Raw genomic sequence first — 20477 nt, forward strand, 5'->3', positions numbered from 1 at the left:
TTGCAGCTCTTAATATTCTTTCTTTAATCTGTATGTTTTGTGTTTTGATTATTATATGGTGAGGGGATTTTTTTTTGATCCAGTCTATTTGTTGTTCTGTATGCTTCTTGTACCTTCATAGGAATATCCTTTTTAGGTTGGGAAAGTTTTCTTCTATAATTTTGTTGAATATATTTTCTGGGCCTTTGAGCTCTAATTCTTCTCCTTCTTATACCCATATTATTCTTAGGTTTGGTCTTTTCATGGTGTCTCAGATTTCCTGGATGGTTTGTGTTAAGAAACCATCTTGTTGGATTTGTTATTTTCTTTAATCAATGAGTTTATTTCCTCTATAGTATCTTCAGCGTCTTAGATTCTTTCTTTCTTCTCTTGTATGCTGTTGATTATACTTGTGTCTGTAGTTCCTGTTTGTTTACCCAGATTTTCCATATCCAGCCTCCCCTTGGTTTGTGTTTTCTTCAATACCTCCATTTCATTTTTCAAGTCTTGAACTGTTTTCATTACCTGTTTGATTGCTTTTTCTTGGTTTTCTTGGATATCATTGAGAGATTTATTTATTTCTTCTACCTTTTTGTTTATCTTCTCCATTTCTTTTATTTTCATAATGTTACATTTAAAGTCGATTTCTTTTACTTCTTCTGGAATAGGGTGTTCAAGTCTTCTTCTTGTGTTATCCTTGGATTTTGGTGTTGTCATGTTGCCTTTCAGGTTGTTCGAGAAATTCTTGCATTGTCACCTGCCCATCTCTTCCTTCAAATGCAGCCAGGAGAGTCTTGGCATCTTGGTCCAATCTATGCTGTGACTGACTCTCTGGGTGGATCTCCTCAGTGCAGGAGCAGGAACTGTTCCTGGGCCAAGGACCTTGCAGACAATAGGGCAGGCTTGGGGGAGGCAGGGTCATGTGGAACAAATAAGCCCCTGCAGCAGGAGCTGGAGAGGCCCTGTGCTCCCTTCCTGGACTGTATGCTTCTGGGATGGCACACACTCACCAGTATGAATGGATCTTTTTAGCACAGGAACAGGGACACCTGGTAGTACAAGAACCCCCCCTCCCCCGACAAAAGGGTGAACTTGGGGGGGGGGCAGGGTCATGTGGAACAAAGAAGCCCCTGTAGCAGGAGCAGGAGATGCCCTGCACTCTCTTCCAGCTGGGCGGGCAGACACTCACCCCTTTGGGTGGAAAGCCTCATTGCAGGAGCAGGAACTCTGTAATTCTTTTTCTTATATGTCTTTATTTGTTTGGGGAATCAGGGTAATTGTAGCCTCATAGAAAGAGTTTCATAATGTTTCTTTTGTTTTTAATGTGTGGAACAATTTGAGGAGTATTGGTATTAGATCTTTGAAAATCTTGTAGAATTCTGAGTTGAAACCATTTGGTCCTTGGCTTTTTTTGGTAGGGAGAGTTTTGGTGAATTTCTGTTTCTTCAGCAGTTATAGGTCTATTTAATTTGCTTATCTGGTCTTGATTTAATTTTGATAAGTGATATTTATCCAGAAAGTTGTCCATTTCCTTTAATTTTTCAAATTTTGTGGAATACAGGTTTTTGAAATATGACCTGATGATTTTCTGTATTTCCTTTGTGTCTGTTATGTCCCCATTTTCTTTTCTGATTTTTTTAATTTGGATATTCTTTCTCTGCCTTTTGGTTAGTTTGGATAAAGGTTTGTCTAATTTTTTTTATTTTTCTCAAAGAACAAACTGTCTCATTGAGTCTTTGTATTGTTTTCTTTTTTCTATTTTGTTAATTTCAGCTCTCAATTTATTTTCTGCCATCTAGTTCTCTTAGGTGAGTTTGCTTCTTTTTGTTCTAAAGTTTTCAAATGTTCTGTTAATTCACTATTGTGGGATTTTTCCATCTTCTTTATGTAGCCATTTAGTGCTATGAACTTTCCTCTTAGTACTGCATTCATTGTGTCCCATAAATTTGTGTATGTTGTGTGGTCATTTTCATTGAAATTTAGGAAGTCTATAATTTCTTCCTTTATTTCTTCTTTGAACCATTGATGATTCAGTTGAGCATTGCTTAATTTCCATGTGTTTGTGGGCTTTCTGGAATTAGTGTTGCTATTGAATTCTAGTTTTAAGCTATGGTGATCTGCTAGGATACATGGGGTTATTCCAGTTTTCTTGTATCTTTTAAGGTTTTTTTTTTTTTTTTTGTTAGCGAGTTTGTGGTCAATATTTGAGAACATTCCATGAGGTGCTGAGAAGAAGGTATTTTTTTATGTTTGGATCAAATATTCTACAGATGTCTGTTGAGTACTTTTGAGTCATAACGTGTTAGTTCCCTTATTTCTCTGTTAAATTTTTGACTGACAGACCTATCCATTGGTAAGAATGGAGTTTTGAAGTCTCTCCCTATTAGTGTTTGGTTGTTAATGTATGATTTTAGCTTTAGAAGTATTTCTTTTACATATGAGGGTGTCCTTGTTTTGGGGGCATAGATATTCAGTATTGAGATTTCCTCATGATAGATTTTTCCTGACTAATATGAAATGTCCTTCTTTGACTCTTTTGGTTAATTTTAGTTTGAAGTCTTTTTGTTAGATATTTGGGTAGCTATATCAGCTTGTTTCCTAGGTCCATTTGTTTGGAAATTTTCCCCCCAACCCTTTACTCTGAGATGATGTCTGTCTTTAAGGTTGAGTTGTGTTTCTTGGATGCAGCAGACGGATGGATTCTATTCTTGTATCCAATCTGTTAGCCTGTGTCATTTTATAGGTGAGTTGAGTCCATTTATATTAAGGGATATTAATGACCAGTGATTGCTGTCTCTTGTTAATTTAGTTTTTGATGTTGGTGATATTAATTTGTGTGTTTTCCCCTTCTTTGGGATTTGCTTCTGTGAGATCATCAATTGTCTGTGTTTTTGCTGATGTAGCCAACTTCCTTGGGCTGGAGTTTTCCTTCTCTTACTTTGTGTATGGCTGGGTTTGTGGCCAGGTATTGGTTAAATCTGCTTTTGTCATGGAATATCTTGTTTTGTTCTATGGTGATTGAAAGTTTTGCTGGATATCGTAATCTGGGCTGGCATCTGTGGTCTCTTAATGTCTGCTTAAGGCTTCACCATGACCTCTGGCTTTCATTGTTTCCAGTGAGAAGTCAGGTGTAATTCTGATAGATCTGACTTATATGTTACTTGCCCTTTTTCCTTTGCAGTTCCTCATACTCTTTCTTTATTCTCTATGTTTAGTTTTATTATTATGTAGTGAGGGGACATTTTTTTTTGCAGTTCTCTATGCTTCTTGTACCTTCATAGCGATATCCTTCTTTAGGTTGGGAAAGTTTTCTTGTATGGTTTTGTTAAATATATTTTCTATGCTTTTGAGTTGAACTTCTTCTATACCTATTATTTTTAGGTTTGGTCTTTTCATTGTGTCCCATGTTTTCTGGATATTTTGGGTTAAGCTTTTGTTAGAGTTAATGTTTTCTTTGAGTCTATGTCCTCTATTGTATCTTCAGTGCTTGAGATTATCTTTTCCATCTCTTGTATTCTGTTGTTTATGTTTGCATTTGTGGTTCCTGATCGTTTTCTCATGATTTCTGTTTCTATAATTCCATCAGCTTGTGTTTTCTTTATTGGCCCTATGTCAGTTTTCTAGTCTTGAATATTTTTTCCTTATGTTTGATTTCTTTTTCTTTTTTTAAAGGCATTTGTTGATGTCTTCCAGTTTTTGTTTGTCTTTTCCTCCATTTCTTTGAGTGAATTTCTCATTTCTTCTTTTAGACTCAAACATTTTCCTGAAGTTATTTTTTAGATCACTTTCTTTTGTTTCATCTATATTTGGTTTTGCAAATCTTACTGCTGTAGGGTCTCTAGATTTTACTGGTGTCATGTTGCTCTTAATAGTGTTGAGTGTGTCCTTAACTTGTCTACTTATCTTTGCCTCTAATTGGTGTGGTTGGGGCTGTCTGTGATTCTGGTGATTAATCTTCTAGGTGCCCATGGATCCAAGGCTCAGATGGTTGTTCATCATGGTAGAGTGAGTGCCATGGTTCTAGTTACCCTGTTGGGCACTCTTTGTTCCTGCACATCACTTAGCACCCCTGGGGTTTGCTCTGTTCCTGTGGAGTTTGCTGTCTCAGGCCTGCTCTGGTCTAGGTTTCCGACTCAGACCTTTTCCTGTAAATACCCCTGGTCTGGATCTGCTCCTGCAGAGGTGCCTGGGTTGGGGTTGGTTCTCCAAAGGTCTCTGGCTCTGATCTTCTCCCTTGGAGGTCCCAGACCTGGGTATACCCAGATCTGCAGAGGACCTGGCTCAGGCCTAGTTCCTCAGAGGTCTTAGATTCATGTCCGAACTTCATCAGTCTCTTGCTCTGGCCCACTCGCTTATCAGTTGCTCCCCTGTACCTGTTCCTGTGTAACTTGCTGCCTCAGGCCCACTGTAGCCTAGATTACTGGTTCAGTCCTTATCCCGTAGAGCTTGCCGACTCAGGCATGTTCCAGCCTCCCTCGCTGGCCCAGTCCTGTTTCTGCAAATGTCCCTGTTCTGGATCTGCTCCTGCTCAAGTGGAGCTCACCCTCCCAGGTCTGCTCCAGCCCAGATTCCTGGCTCAGTCCTAATTCTGTGGAGTTTGCTGCCTCAGGCCTGCTCTGGTCTAGGTTGCTGGCTCAGTCCTGCTCCACATGATGCTTTCTTAATCACATTACAAACAAGTCTTTGTGAAAAGAAGAACCAACTGACGTAGCAACTTCATTATTGTCTTATTTTCTCTCCTATTTTTTTCATTATTAGGGCATATTCATTATGCAAAATGATGGGTTTTTTATGAGGTTTTTATACACAAACATAATAAACTTTGACCATATTCATACTACCAATATACTTACTTGTTCACACTACTTTTTGCCAATAGTACCCTTTCCTTTTCTGGTTCATCTTTGCCTTCTGCCTTCAAGAGAGATAACTACTTTTATTAGTTTCTGGTCTCCCTAGGCAATCTATGAAAATATAAATATTGTATTGTAACATGAATAATAAAAACCCAGAAATAGATACTGGGGTCTACCTTGAAGACCAGAAAAATCAAAGCAGCCAACCACTAGAGAGACCTTGAAATCCCAGAGATAGATACTGGGGTTCAACCTAAAGATCATAAAAGCAAAGCTGCCAGCCACTAGAGAGACCTTTTACCTCTATCAAATCTTCAGACTGAAGGGGTGAGAGAGATCCTGTCTCCATGAATTCTCAAACTCCACACTACACTGAGTTTTCCCCTTTGTATTCCTCTCTCTTCCCAGCCATTTCCCTTCTTTCTCCACCTCCCTAGTGCTGAGAATAATGGCATGTGATTCCAAATGCTGGGATCACCTTTGTATAAGCTCTATTTCTCTTTTAGAGAGATTTAATCCTGCATACCCCAGGGTGGCCTTGAATTCACAGAGATCCATCTATCTCTGTTTCCTCGAGTCCTGGGATTAAAGGTGTGTGCCACTATTCCTTGGCCTGTATGGCTGACTAGTATGGCTGCTTAGCACTATGATCCTTAAGCTAACTTTATTTATTAAAACACAAATAATACCATTATATTATATATTGTTGCATGTACAAAGGCAATGCACAGTAGTTCTTCCTTGATGTTTGAAGGGTATATTCTAGGATTCCCAGTAGATGTCTAAATCCTCAGGTAGTAAACAATTCCACATTCAACTTTTCCTTCTACATATTATCATCACATAGTGCCAAACCTATTCTGACTTAATGTTTAAATCTTCTTGCTTATTGTTCATTGTTACTTTTGTGCTTTGTAGAGGTTTTTTTAATTTTTTATTTTGTAACAGTATTTTATGTATTCCAGGGTGATTTCAAATTTGATGTGTGACTGAGAATGACTTTGAACTTCTGATGTTGTTTTCATTCAAGTGCTGGTATTAAAGACATGTACTAATACACCTTTTTATATCCTATCCTGTGGATTGAATTAGGAGCACTGTGTATGCTAACAAAAGCCCTTTAATGAGTTTTTAAAACTAAGTATTTATAAGTAAATTATTTGCTCCTCGATAAATGTTACAACTTGGTAGTCTTTTAAACTAGAACAAACCCACAAAGCAATGAAAATTACTTTTTTTTTTCAGGAGTTTCTTTGAGTTGCTCCTGTTCTTTGGAAGAGATGAGTTTTATGAAGAACCCTTAAAGGATATTCTTGGCTCATTCCAGGTAAAACAGTTTACTCTTTTACATTTTATATACACATACATCAGTTTTATTCCCTAAAAATACTTTTTTATATTAAATTTTTGCTTAAAAGTTTATAGTCACTATAGCGACAGTTTTAAAGATTTGCCTCTACTGGCAGGTGAAGAAAAATCATGAAATCAATTTTAACTTATTCCCAGGCAGCTTATATCCAGGTCATTAATTCTACATTTAGTAGACCAAAGTGGTTACCATGCTTAAAGAAACTAAGCACATTTGGGAATACAGTGACATTTCCCCCTGTCTAGAACTTTCCCCTGATGAAGAAGCAGTCTTGCTGATGCCAGGTACAAACTACTTGCCCTATGTTGTTTTCCTTTGCCTAGCTGATATTCTATCATATAGTAAACTCTGTAGGTTGGGTTTTTTTTTTTTTGGCATCTAATGTATGAGAAGAAAAGAAATAAATCTAGACAAGAATGACCAATGAAGTGAGATGGCCCATTTGGTAAAATGCCTGCCCTCAAAAACGTCAGGATCTGAGTTTGGCTTCCAACACCCATACAAAAAGTCAGGGGCTGGATAGACGACTTATGAGTAAAGGTGATTGCTGCCAAACTGAATGACTTGTTCAATTCCTGGATCTCATGTGGTGAAAGGAGAACAGACTCCCAAGGGGGGTGCTCTCTGAATGTCTCATGTGTGGTTTGGCATGCAGGTGTCTACCCTTATACACAGAATATTGTTGAAAAAGTGCTAGAAATCACTGTACACTTCTGTAATCACAGTGCAGATACTAGTAGCTTACTGGCTATCCAGTCTAGTTGAACTCAGAAGCTCCACGTTCAGTTGACTCTCTCAAAACAAGGTGGAGAACAATTGAAGAAGACATCCACCATCAATCTCTGGCCTCTACACACAGTACACAAACATAAACTACCAAAATATTTCAAGACCATTTCTATACACGTAAAATATTTTGGTTCTTTTAGCCATGTATTTAGGAAACAACAGTCATAATTAGGGTTTCTGCTGCTGTGAAGAGATCGTGACCCATGGAAACTCTTATAAAGGAAACCCTTATTTTTTCTTTTTTTTTGGGGGGGGGGGGTTTCAAGACAGGGTTTCTCTGTAGCTTTGGAGCCTCTCCAGGAACTAGCTCTTGTAGACCAGGCTAGCCTCAAATTCACAAAGATCCGCCTGCCTCTGCTTCTTGAGTTCTGGGATTAAAGGCGTGTGCCACCACCACCCAGCATAAAGTAAAACCTAGAATTCAGGTGGGGGCATACAGTTTCAGAGCTTTAGTCCATTGTCATCATTGTGGGGAGCATGATGGTGTGCAGGTAGACATGGAGCTCGAGAGGTACTGCTACATGTTGATATGCAAGCAACAGGAAGTAAACTGAGGCACTGGACAGTATCTTAAACATATATGAGACTCTCAAAGCCTGCCTCCACAGTGACCCACTTTGGCCACACCTCCTATAATAATACCACTTCCTTTGGGGACCATTTTCTTTCAAATCAACACATTCTACTCCTTGGTCCCCAAAGGCTAGTAGCCATATCATTCAGTTCAACTTCAAAATTCTTCATAGTTTATAACAATCACAAACTTACTTAAAAGTCTAAACTTCAAAGTTTCTTCTGAAATTCATATAGTCTTTTAACTGTAATCACCTGTAAAATCAAACAGCAGATCACATATTTCCAACATATAATGGCTCAAGACATACTTTACCATTCCAAAGCGTAGGGAAGGGAGCATAGTGAGGAATTACTGGACCAATGTAGGACAGAAAACCAGCTGGGCAAACTCCAAACCTTGCATGTCCATGTGTGATGTCAAAATGCTCTTCAGATCTCCAATTACTTTCAGCTTTGTTGACTACAACACACTTCTTTCTCTTGGGTTGATTTCACTCCCTGTTAGTGGCTCTTCTTGGCAGGTATCCCACAGCTATGGAATCTCCATCTTTGGATCTCCAAGGCAATCCAGGCTTGCCCTTCACAGCATCATGCAATGGCCTCTTTAAGTCTTCATGCAGGGATACCCCTGTCATGTGCCTAGCCGTAGCAGCTTTCCTTAATCGCAGAAAAAGGTTTCATAATACCTTTCTTCTATCCTTGAAGCCACAACCACTTGGCTGAAGCTGCCAAATTCTGCTTGCTGGGGCTGGAACATGACCCCCTTGCTCAATTACATCTTCACTAGCTTTCTGCTTCTTTTAGTTCCTTCCCTTCACTTCTTAAAATTGGCTATCCTGAAACTTGTTCTGTAGACCAGGCTGATCTTGAACTCAGAGATCTTTCAAATTACATCTTTACCAGCTTTCTGTTTTTGATGATTTCCTTCACTGCCTAAGCTTAGCTGTCCTGGATCTTGCTTTGTAGACCAAGTTAGCTCAAAGATCTACCACTCTCTATCTTCCCAGTGCTGAGATTAAAGGTTGTTCACCACCACAGCCTAATCTATGCTTTTCTTTAATTCCCTTTCACAAATTGGAAATTTAACTGATTGCTCTGAGCAGATCATCACTTTCTCTGTTCCATTTCTTATTCTGTTTATCTCCTTGAAAACAGAATTTAGCTCCATTCCACTTCCCGGTGTTTCTTTTCTCTTTAAATTTTATATTTTGTAATCTACTCTGGTCAACTTTTTTTATTATTTATCTTCAATAGAGTTAACACTAATAATCCACATGATAGAGTCTATACTAGGCTGTTTGAAATTTCCTCTGCCAATAGAATTAACCCAAAACATCACTTAACCTAAGTCAGACTCTGAACAATGGCAAAGGCAGTCAGTTTCTTCACCAAAATATCACAAGAACAATTTCTAGGCAACATACTAAAAATTTTTCTCCTCTAAAAACCTCTTGAGCTAGCCCCCCACAGTTCAAATAACTAGCAACACTATTTACCATATTCCTATTAGTATGTCCCATTAAGTAGCATTTAAAATGTTCAACTGCTTTTCTCATTTGCAGTACCAAGGTCCACATTCCTCCAAACAAAAGCATGGTCAGCATAGCAATACCCCACTCCTGGTACCAATTTAGTTAACTTGGTTTAGACAGATTAAATATCTGCCTAAGTTAGTGTTTCTATTACTGTAAAGAAACATGACCATAGCAACTCTTATGAAGGAAAATACTCTATTGAGGTGGAAGGCTTACAGTTTTACAGGTTTATTTCTTTATCATCAAGGTGGGGAGCATAGGGACATGCAGGCAGACAAGGTACTAGAGAAGGAGCTGCTGCATGTTGATATGCAGGGAACAGGAGATAGATCGAGATACTGGGCAGGATCTTGAGCATATATGAGACTTCAAAGCCTGCCTTCACAGCAGTGATACACTTCTTCTAACAATACCACAGCTTCTCCAACAAGGCACCACCTCCTGAGAGTGTTACTCCCTTTGGGTGTCATTTTTTTCAAACCACACTACAAACACATAGTACTCTGTGCATCCATGTGTTTTCACTATTATCTTATCAGTACTTCTCTGGGGTTGGAATAAAACACAGCATACTTGAAGCACCTCCAGGGGCTGATCTGGAACCCATCATATATAATATTATTATAGTGTTAAAGGCTTCTGGCCAATCAGGAGTTTGGCTGTATTATGAAAATTATATTTGGCATTCCACTATGTCTATTCTTAATTCAACAAAATAGATCAAAATACTTGCTTTCCTAATATCAGCCCTTTGTAGGCAGAAGCAGGCAGATTTCTGTGAGTTCAAGAGCAGCTTTGTTTTCATAGTGATTTCCAGGTCAGCCAAAGCTACATAGTGAAACCCTGTCTCAGAAATACGCAAATAGAAAACAAAAATTAAAGTGAAACTGTTTTCATGATAGTCATAATCTGCTTATATTATATATTCAAGTTTTTAATACTTATTAATTTTTCCATTTCAATTTGTGTTTGACACTTGTTCTTGGTAATGTACTCTTGAATGTCTTTGCTTGGCAGATGTTTACTTATTGAGTCTGTACACTGTTCTTGACACTAAGCTCCATGAAAAACAACATTAAGCAGAACAGTGAACTCCTGTAATTGTGGCAGAAAGACAATAAATCAAAACTTTCAAAGTGAGTATTTTGGAAAGCAGCAGATATATTACAGTTAAGCCAGATAGGAACTAGAGAATATCTGCACAATGATTTTGGAGAAGGCGATTTCAGTGTTAAATGAGGGGCTCAGCAAATATGTCATGCTGTGCACTGATACTGGGAACCATCTAAGTGTCTGGAGACATTGAAAAGTTTTTATTTCTTTTTTATATACAGACATATACATATATAAAATTTTTTATGTATATGGATGTTTTTGTCTGAATGCATATTCTTCCAGTTCCAGCTAAGGTTATTTTCTACTTAAAATATATGTAAATGTATTTTATCAGTGAAAAAACATCCTATATTTTATTCTCTTGTAAGCAGAATATAATCAATTTTTGAAAATCCTCCACAATCCACTCCTACCCTCCCTCACGTGCGCGCGCACACGTACACACACACACACACACACACACACACACACACACACACTTAATGGAAAGCTTGGCTTTATGCCTTTGTTTTTATGTAGGGTTTGTGGGGAAGGGTTGGGTGTGTGTGTGTGTGTGTGTGGGTGTGTGTGTGTGTGTGGGTGTGATCTTGTATAATCTCTTCAATATCTCTAATTTTGGCTGAATTAGAAAGCCCATCCTTTTAACCTCCACAACTTAAAAATCTTTCCTTCTACTTCTGTGATTATGGCTTCTTTCTAGTCTGAGCCTTCTTTCTGTAGTTTTGCATTGTGTAGGACTGGCTAGCTTAGAATTTACTATGTAGTCCAAGCTGACCTTGACTTTGGGGTAACCTCTTTGCCCCAGTCTCCCAAATATTAAGATTACAGGTATGGGTCACTGCACAGCTTACTTAAGCTTTTTAACTCATAGAAGCTTTAAAACTTTTGGCTTCCATTTTAGCTTTACCTGAGGAATCTGTTTTCATTTTTCTATCTGAGAGTTACTGCTGTTGGTTATTTTCCAGGCTTCTTACCTTTAGGATCTAGCAAAGGTCAACATGCAGTCTTATCCTGTACATCTCGCTAAAAGTTTACATTCACAAAGCTTGGAAATTTCCCAAGTTTTTGAGTGACTATTGATATATTACAGTTATAATCTAAAGTAGACTTTTGAACTGTTTTTAATATACTGTCAGTAAAAATATATCTCTGAGCTTATCACCTCTGTCTATCATCTGTAGAGTCATATGATAGGCTTAAGGTTGTATTCTTTCTCATTCTCATTAACTGGGAAAACTCAATGCTGCTAGAATTTTAACGTATGCTAAAGTATCCGAGAAACTTGTTAAAATTCAGATTATGATTCAGTTGTGTAAAGTGGGACCTGATGGTCTGCTTTCTAACAAGCTCCTAGTTTATGTTGATGATACTAATCCCTATATCTGATGGCCATGGCTTATCGGGTAAAATTCCCAGTGTCTGTCTCCGGCAGATCCATGGTGTCTCTCTCCCACTTTGCTTTCTTCCTCCCAGAATTCAGTTTTGTCTTCTCTGCCTACCTAAGTTCTGCTCTGTCAGGCCCAGGCAGTTTCTTATTCATTAACCAATATAAGCAACACACAGAGGGGACTTCCACATCAATAGGGAAGAACTTAGGTAGGTGGGGAAAACTGTACTGAATGCTGGGAGAAGAAAGGTGGAAAGAGATATGCCATGTAGCCCTTCTGGGGACAGACACCAGACCGGTAAGCCACAGCCATGTGGCCATACACAGATTACTAGAAATAGGTTAAATTAAGATGTAAGAGTTAGCCAGTAAAGCTAGAACCAGTGGGCCAAGCAGTGATTTAATTAATACAGTTTCTGTGTAATTATTTCGGGGCTGAGCAGTTGGGAACGAACAAGCGGCCTCCCTACTACAAACTGGCACCCAAGCAACCTTCTCCAACAAACTGGCACCAGCAATGATGGACTAAATCCATGAAAAACCTGAGAGGACTTGGAAAGGAACTCTAGAAACACACAAAAAAACAAAGTTTACCCACATTGTTTTTCAGCTGGTGGCTTGCTGCAGCTCCTTTAAGAGAGTCTTTCCTGATGCAGTGTAGCAGGAAAAAGACATGCTGTTTCGAAATGCCGGCTTTTTTGGGCTGTGCTGCCAGAGCAAACCCTGACTCTTTCAGGCAGGTCCAGCAACAAAGCATTTGAGAGGGCTTGTGAGCAGGCTGCTGTACCTTGCTTAATGGCAGCATGGACTGGCTGTGTGCCTGGAAGTGGGGCAGTGCACGTAGCTCAGAGGCACAAACAGCTCTGCCATGCTGGACTGTGCAGAGCAAGCAGGAAGTACCATATATATACCATGGTAATGCCACAGCTTAAGATTTTCAGAAGCACTTCTGGACAGTAAAGAATTACAGATTCACAATAGGACAGATTCAGACATAAAAGAACTTTAAATGAGTTACAGTGTTGGATAAATGTACATAGGCTTGGGAGAGAGAAAAGAGTATAGAGAATCATAAAAGGAAGTTAATGTTTTAAAAAGAAAAGGTAAACTCTTTAAAAAGACAGATTACAGATAGTCATAGATTAAAAGGAGTAAAAAAAAGAATGAGCCATGTAAAGATAGAATATACACAAAGAGTCTGGGTTATGTATACTATTATGTTTTCTTTAAATTTTTTGACTGTGAAGGAGCTAAATACAGAGAGACATTGCATTGTATAGGCTGCTAGACTAAACCAACGTAAAGGTATCTTGACTTTAAAATTTGTCTCTAAGGATATGTTGCTTTGGAAAAGAGGTTCTTTTGTTTCCACAGAGGATGAGAACCTGTGGATTGCTTCCAGACTAGTATGGTTTGATAGACCAAAATTCCTTGAAAGGTCGCCGTGAACACCCCCAAAAATTACTTTGCCTAACTGCAGACTGAGATGAACCTAGCATACAGGATACAACATGAAAGACCTGATTAACAGTACCCCCAAACAGCAGGAAGAAGTTTGGACAGAACTATGCCAATATTCCCAAAGATTGTTTGTAAATGTTTCTTTACATTTAAAGAGGGATATGCCATAGATATGGATACTTTGCATTGGTATGTATCTTGGTTTATTGATACAAGTTTTAGGTCAGTTTTGTTATATGTATATTTCTGCTTCTGATTAAGGTATTTTGTTTGTACAGTTCATTTGTAAATGCAATGTCATCTATAATAGTCAAGTTTGTAATCATGTTAGTTAGATTTTCTAGACATATAAATGATATATTTCAGTTAGATAGGTATTCTTCAAATCTTTCAGAGACCTTCAGAATATGGCATTTAAAATGTTTAAGAACTTAAGACTTTTCATGACAGTGAGACACATCTGCTCCTGGCAGCACAAAACTACTTCAAGAGGATGGTGGGCATTGAAGACCTCCTTATGGAGTTGGTTAGCCATTTGGGCAAGAAACTGATCTTGCCTGGACTGCTTGACTGGACATGCAGGACCCACAGAAAAATGACTGCTGAACTTGCCTAAAGGTGAGACGATCCTTTGGGGTTCCTGCTTCATGAAAGAGTCTGCTAGGCATTCTGCAGGACACAGAAAAATGTGACGGACAAACTGCCAGTATAGGTGAAACTGCCTTTGAAACTTCCTGCTTCATGGAAAAGTCTGCTGGATACTATGGGCCTGTAGTCTGAAGATGGATGCCCCAGTAGTACAGAAGAACTTTGGGTGATTGTCCAGGTAGCGAGATGTCTCTGTCATTTCTAGAGTTTTGGAAGTTGCTTACAATGCACTTCCTGTTAACTTGGGTATTATTGTATCCTTCTGGAGTCTTTGATGGAGTTGAAGAATTTATAGTTATAGTTTTCCTTAGTTATGATAAAAGATAAAGTAGATATAAATATTGTAACTGTAATTCTTTCTTGTTACCTGTTTTGTTATATGTAATTTTACTATGTTAAAGTTAAAACCTTCCTCTTTAATTTAAACAGAAAAGGGGAAATGGTGTAGGAGGTCCTTTGTCTATGTGCTGCTTTTATTGGTTAATGAATAAAGAAACTGCCTTGGCCTGTTGATAGGGCAGAACTTAGGTAGGTGGGGAAAACTGGACTAAATGCTGGGAGAAAGAAGGTGGAGAGAGAAATGCCCTACCAGAGACAGATGCTAGAACTTTAGCCAGTAAGCCACAGCCACATGGCCATACACAGATTGCTAGAAATGGGTTAAATTAAGATGTACGAGTTAGCCAATAAGAAGCTAGAACCAATGGGCCAAGCAGCGATTTAATTAATACAGTTTCTGTGTGATTATTTCGGGGCTGAGCAGTTGGGAAGGAACAAGTGGCCTCCCTACTACATCTGGGTCTGGAGAGATGGCTCAGCTGTTAAGAGCACTTGCTGCCCTTTCAGAAGACCAAGGTTTGATTCCTAGTACCTACATGACAGCTCACAACCATCTGTGACTCCAATTCCAGGGAATCTGATATCATCTACTGACTTCCATAGGCACTGTACACACACAGTATATAAACGTACATGCAGGTAAAACATCAAAAATAAAACAAACAAACAAATAAAACAAGCAGCTTCTTTGGCATATGTTTCCTGACTATGAAAAAGATTTTGGTTCTTCAAGACAGGGTTTCTCTGTGTAACAGTCCTGACTATCCTGGAATTTACTCTGTAGACCAGGCTGGACTTGAACTCACAGAGATCCACCTGTCTCTGCCTCCTGAGTGCTGGGATTAAAGGCATGTCCCATCACCACCTCGCCCCAAAAGCTTTAAAAACAAAAAGTTTGTGTGTGTTTGTGCAAACATGTTGTGTGGTATATGCACAAATGAGTGCATTGGTGCTCACACTCATGTGCTCATATGCAAAGGACAGAGAAAATATTAGGTGTCCTTTATCACTCTCCATCTTATTGTTTGAAGCAGGGTCTTTGATTAAACCTCAGTTGACCATGTCAGCTCAGATGCCTGGTCAGTGGGTTTCTTGAAGCTGCCCGTCTCTGCGCTCAACAATGTGGTTACAGACATGCCAGATATTTTTTATGACAGTGCTTGAGATTCAAACCCAGGTCCTGTTATTTACATAGCAAGTGCTGTAATCCATTGAGTCATTGCCCCAGACCTGAATAAACTCCTAATTGCCTTTAAAAATAAGATACTAACACTCAAGACCCTCTTCTTAATATGATAATTAAGAGTGGATTAGAATAGATTATTAATACTGAAAAGACAATAATTACATCATTGTGGATTGAAGTAGATGGTAAAGACTTCTTAAAAGTGGAAATGTGAAAGATAATACATCAATTAATTATTTGACTTAATAGGTTAGTTTTAGATAGCATTGTGGAATTTGTTGAGTAATGACATGAGAAAAAGGCACAGGAAAGTATTTTGTATAAGGTGAGCTTGGAATTTATTGCCAACAAGGAATGGAGAAGAGGATGCAGGTGGGCCTTACATTTTTAATTATAAGTTGATGAAGGGGTCAAACCAGTTTGTAAACAGACCTAAACACTGAAATACAGTTTTCTACACACATGTGGACTTTAGAATGGAAAAAAAATCTTACTTCAGAACAACATTAATCCCATTTTACAATCAATTCTTAAAGAAAAGTGAAGAGTTGTGTTTTCTTCCGATACCTGGCAAAGGCACAAGATTGAAAGAAAATATCTAAAGGAATTATAATAAGCCTGCTGCATTAAGTAGCAATAGTAAATAGTTTAAGGTAGAGGAGGGTGTTAATGTACATTCATGTGTTATTTCAGAAATGAGATATTTAAAAATATACCCTGCTTTAGGGGAGAAAGCAATTCTGTGGTGCTGTATGTACATGCTTTCTTAGCAACTCTGAATGTGTTGCATTGAATATCATGCAAAACGCCATTAGTACTACTTAAAGAAGGGCACTATTCTCATATTTATTTATTCTCTTTCATTCTGTCTTTTAAAACTTAGACTATACTGTAGTGTTTCATCTTTGTTTATTTACCATAGGAATGTTCTCCAGAATGTAGCACACTGACAAAAGAAGCACATACACACAAACATACCAGGAAAATAACACTGATAGACCACACATTAGATGAGGATGGGTAGTTAAAAAAAAGTATCTTACAGGATGCACTTCTTCTTCAGAATCGATTGTAAAATGGGATTAATGTTCTGAAGTAAGATTTTTTTTTCCATCCTAAACTGGTTGCCATTTTAAAGTCTTCATGTGTCTATAAAATTTTTTGGATCTGTTTACAAAAGTACTGTAATACTAGTCAGAACAGGAGCTGAAATAGCTTTATTTGGCATAGGAGTTTGGGAGAAGTCTGGGAAACAGAGTTTCCTCATCCCTTACAGACAGACAGACAGACAGACAGACAGACAGACAGACACACACACACATGCACACACACCACAAAACTACAGCTACCTAAATTTTCTTGAGGGTGATAGCTGTAAGATATATAAAGATTGTTACAGCTTTTTCTGAAGAACTTTCAGTGATCTAAATAGGGGGCTTTGAAACTTTTCTTTTTATAGTGTTTAAACTAAACCTTCACTTATTTCTTAGGAAACTGACATATACACTAACAGACCTCAGTCCAGTTCTAAATAGCTCAGCATAGTTGACATTATGGCTGGTAATTCATTCATCTGCCATTACACAAACTCCACCTCACCTGCCATAGCTCTTAATAATAAATGTTCTAACATGCTGATGAGAAAATGCATTGTTTTTAATGCTCAGGCAAGTAGGTATCCTAAAATATATTTTACACATGTACACACACTTTTTTCAAAATGATAAAATGCTCTAAGAAATGAAAGCTATAGTGAGTGCTTACTGTGTGTGAGATAATATCCCAGCAACCCTTCAATACTGTATAGTATTATTTAATCCTCACAACAATCTTATGAAATAGGGTTTTTTTTTTTTTTTTTTTAGTAGACGAGTTGATAGAGCACAATGAGGTTCACTAATTTGCTGACTCTAGTATTTTCTTTTTTATTGTATTAATTTGGAAACACCCTTAAATAACATTTAGGAGTTAACTTATTTCCTGATGTCTGAACTTAATTATCTTTTGACCTACTTGATGATATACATTTTTTTTGTTATAAAAAATACCAAACAAACCAAAACTTAAAATCTTTGAGTTCTATCGTGTGGTGCCCTCCTCTAGTTCCTACTTCCTGGAAGACTGAGGTGGGAGGACAGATTGAGCCCAGCAGCCTGAACCCAACCCAGAGAACAGGGTTACCACATTTGAAACTTTTATTTTTCAATTTTTCCCAACTTGTTCTTTAATAAAATAAATAAAACCCCCTTTTTTCCTTACCAGAAAGTGAAAACAGTACTTTAGCTTTTAATAACGTTTAGCTTAAAATGTAACGTTCAAATAATATAAAAGATGATAGTTTAATACAAATAAAGTATCCACCACCATGAATTTGTTAATTTTAACACCTTTTTAAAAATACTGAAGCAATATTTATTTCATGCTAAGGTATCTGCCTGAAGTAGTTTGTAAGTACAGAATAAACTTCTTTTTTTTGTTGTTGTTGTTTTCGAGACAGGGTTTCTCTGTAGCTTTAGAGCCTGTCCTGGAACTAGCTCTTGTAGACCAGGCTGGTCTCGAACTCACAGAGATCCACCTGCCTCTGCCTCCCGAGTGCTGGGATATAAGGCGTGTGCCACCACCGCCCGGCCAGAATAAACTTCTTGCAATTGTGCTTTAATTGCTATGCAGATAGTATTCAACTGTATTCATAGACTGTTGGTTTGATTGTCATCTTTTTTTTCTTAAAGGTTCAAGCTAAGCTTAATTTTTAAAAGTAAATTTATTCAGATTTAGTCCATTTTTCAAAATTCTAAGTTTCCTGAACAACTTTTAATATCTAGAAAGAACAGTACAAGTTAAAAAAAAGATCTATATTTAAAGACAGTGCATCAAACTCAGTAAGATTAAGTAAACCAAGTTAATCTCCTTTACAGATTTTACAATATGTTAAAAGATATTTAAAAGCATTGTGCATATTTAAAAAATATAGAAGATAGGGGCTGGAGAAATGGCTCAGTGGTTAAGAGCATTGACTGCTCTTCCAGAGGACCCGAGTTCAATTCCCAGCACCCACATGGCAGCTCAAAGCTGTCTGTAATTGCAGTTCCAGGGGACTCGACACCATAACAAAACACCAATGCACATCAATTAAAAATAAATAAATAGAAGAATGTATACATCCTAAGGAGATACTTGTTAATCCCTTTAAAAAATATAGAAGATAGAGAGTACTTAATACTATACATTTTATTAACTTACCTTTATCTAAAACCTGATGTAAACTGCTCCTATTACAGGTTTGATTTCTTTCCTCAGCCTGTTGTTTATTCATCTGCTAATCACAAATCTAATTTGCAAACAAAGAGAAATGGAAGATTTGGCATTAGATCAGGTCAGAGCAAGGGACCTGTGTTTCCTGTGCGTAGAGTGTACATTCTGAGCACCTCCCCTCTGAGCACCTCTTGCCTGCCTTTGTTAACAGGGACTTTCTGAATCCATATGTAAGTTTAACAGCATTTAATTTTCAGCTTTTTGCAACCTGGCTCTTTCACTACAAGTGATTCACCTGTAAGTTTTCCCCTTTTATTACATTTTATCCCTCTTTTAATGGGAGTTTTCTATGACTAATTATGTTTATCTGTGTAACCTTTGGCATTAAGCCTAATTGTTACTTATTGAGTTTTGTCACCTACTTAGTTTGCAACGGTGCCATTTTCTCTTATAATTTAGTAGCTGTCATGTGGCCATCAGCCACATGGACAATGATAATCAAATAGTATTTAACTTTTTTAAATTCACAAAGCCAAAATGACTTTTCTCTCGTAGGAATGCCAGAATCACCTCCGCAGATATGGAAATGTGAATCTGGAACTGGTGACTCGAATCATTAGAGATGGTGGCCCATGGGAGGATCCAGTGTTGCAAGCTATTCTTAAAGCCCAACCGGCATCTCAGGAGATAGGTACTTGAGGAGAGTCAAAACCAAAACCATTTATTTTCTAACTTGGCCCAAAGTGCTCTTGACACCAGCTTTGTTACATTTCTTTCTAGTAATGGTACTAAGACTGTTGACATATTTTCTGGGTAATACAGGGTGTTTGTTTTTATCCCTTCAGTTACATTTTTTAAATCTGTTTAAGTAGGAATGCTTTTTGTTGTTGTTGTTGCTTAAAGCCCAAACCCTAAACTTTCTTTCATAAAAATAGCAGGCAGAATATTCATTTCACAGGAGCTCTCTTGTAAAGCTTGGAACTCTGAATTTATTATCCCTGTTACTATGGTAACACATTCTTGTATTTTATTCTATAGTTAGTCAAGTACCCAGTGCATAGCAATTACTTAATACTGACACATATTGGTTGAATGATCACATGATGAATGAATCAATCAATTAAATTTCAAATAGGATAGTATTTCCTAAACTAATAAAATTTTGTCTTATCATCTCATTACTTACATCCTTCTTAGCCATCAGTTCCTGTTAAACAGATCCACAGTGGACACTTGTGAGCCAAAGTTTCTTACTGAAGCAGGAGGTTCACTTCTCTACTCCTACTTGTTAATTCTTAAGTTTCCCATAGTATTAAAATGTGAGTTCTAAGATACATTGGATCACCAGAACTTAAGATGTATGAGTAAACCATAGTGCATAAGCACAAAAATGTAGAAAATATTTTGAAATCATGGAGTTTATGAAGTACAGTAATAAGAAAGCCCAAGAGAACAGACAAGCTCTCCAACTTGGGGACAGTTTACACCAGCATCTGTTGAACATGTCGGGATGTTTGTACCAGATTATGAGGTGGAGTGTGTGGCAAAGGGACAATAATGGTGGGCTTAATGCTAAGTGTGAAGAACCCAAGGGGAACAAGGGAAGCTGCTGCTTCATGTTTGGATCGTGGCAAGCACTTAGAGAAAATCAGAGGGAGACAGTTGGAACTGGGGAGAAAGGATTGCTTATTGAGGACACATATAAAAAGTAAAATATAGAAAAGATAAGGGGCATAATGAAAATAAACTAGGAAATGTGGCCAGAGAAGACAGAGGATAACAACAAGAAACCACAAATGGAGAAAGCAGGAGCTAGCTTGATGGCTCAGAAGGGAAAGGAACTTGCTGTCACATGCTTGTTAATCTGAGTATAATCCCCATTAACTAGCTTCTTAACCTGAGTACAATACATACAAAAGTGTTTTTTATTACTTTTTTATATAATTTTTTGAAGAGTGCAGGAGAGAAGAAAGTTAATTAGGCT

At 37.8% G+C, this 20477-nt stretch overlaps 1 protein-coding gene across 2 annotated transcripts in view; it reads left to right on the forward strand.

Moving 5' to 3' along the window:
* The window catches only part of Znf654 (zinc finger protein 654), a 71886-nt gene that overhangs the window by 38985 nt on the left and 12424 nt on the right, over positions 1-20477 (forward strand). The window contains exons 3-4 of one of the 2 annotated variants that reach the window (XM_038345402.2): positions 6081-6162; positions 19049-19184. In XM_038345402.2, coding sequence (XP_038201330.1) covers positions 6081-6162; positions 19049-19184 — 218 coding nt within the window. Of the gene's footprint in view, positions 1-6080; positions 6163-13631; positions 13687-19048; positions 19185-20477 lie in introns of those variants that run through there. The other variant, XM_038345403.2, reaches the window with a different exon arrangement.

Source organism: Arvicola amphibius, chromosome 10 (assembly GCF_903992535.2).
Source record: "Arvicola amphibius chromosome 10, mArvAmp1.2, whole genome shotgun sequence".
Lineage (NCBI taxonomy): Eukaryota > Metazoa > Chordata > Mammalia > Rodentia > Cricetidae > Arvicola > Arvicola amphibius.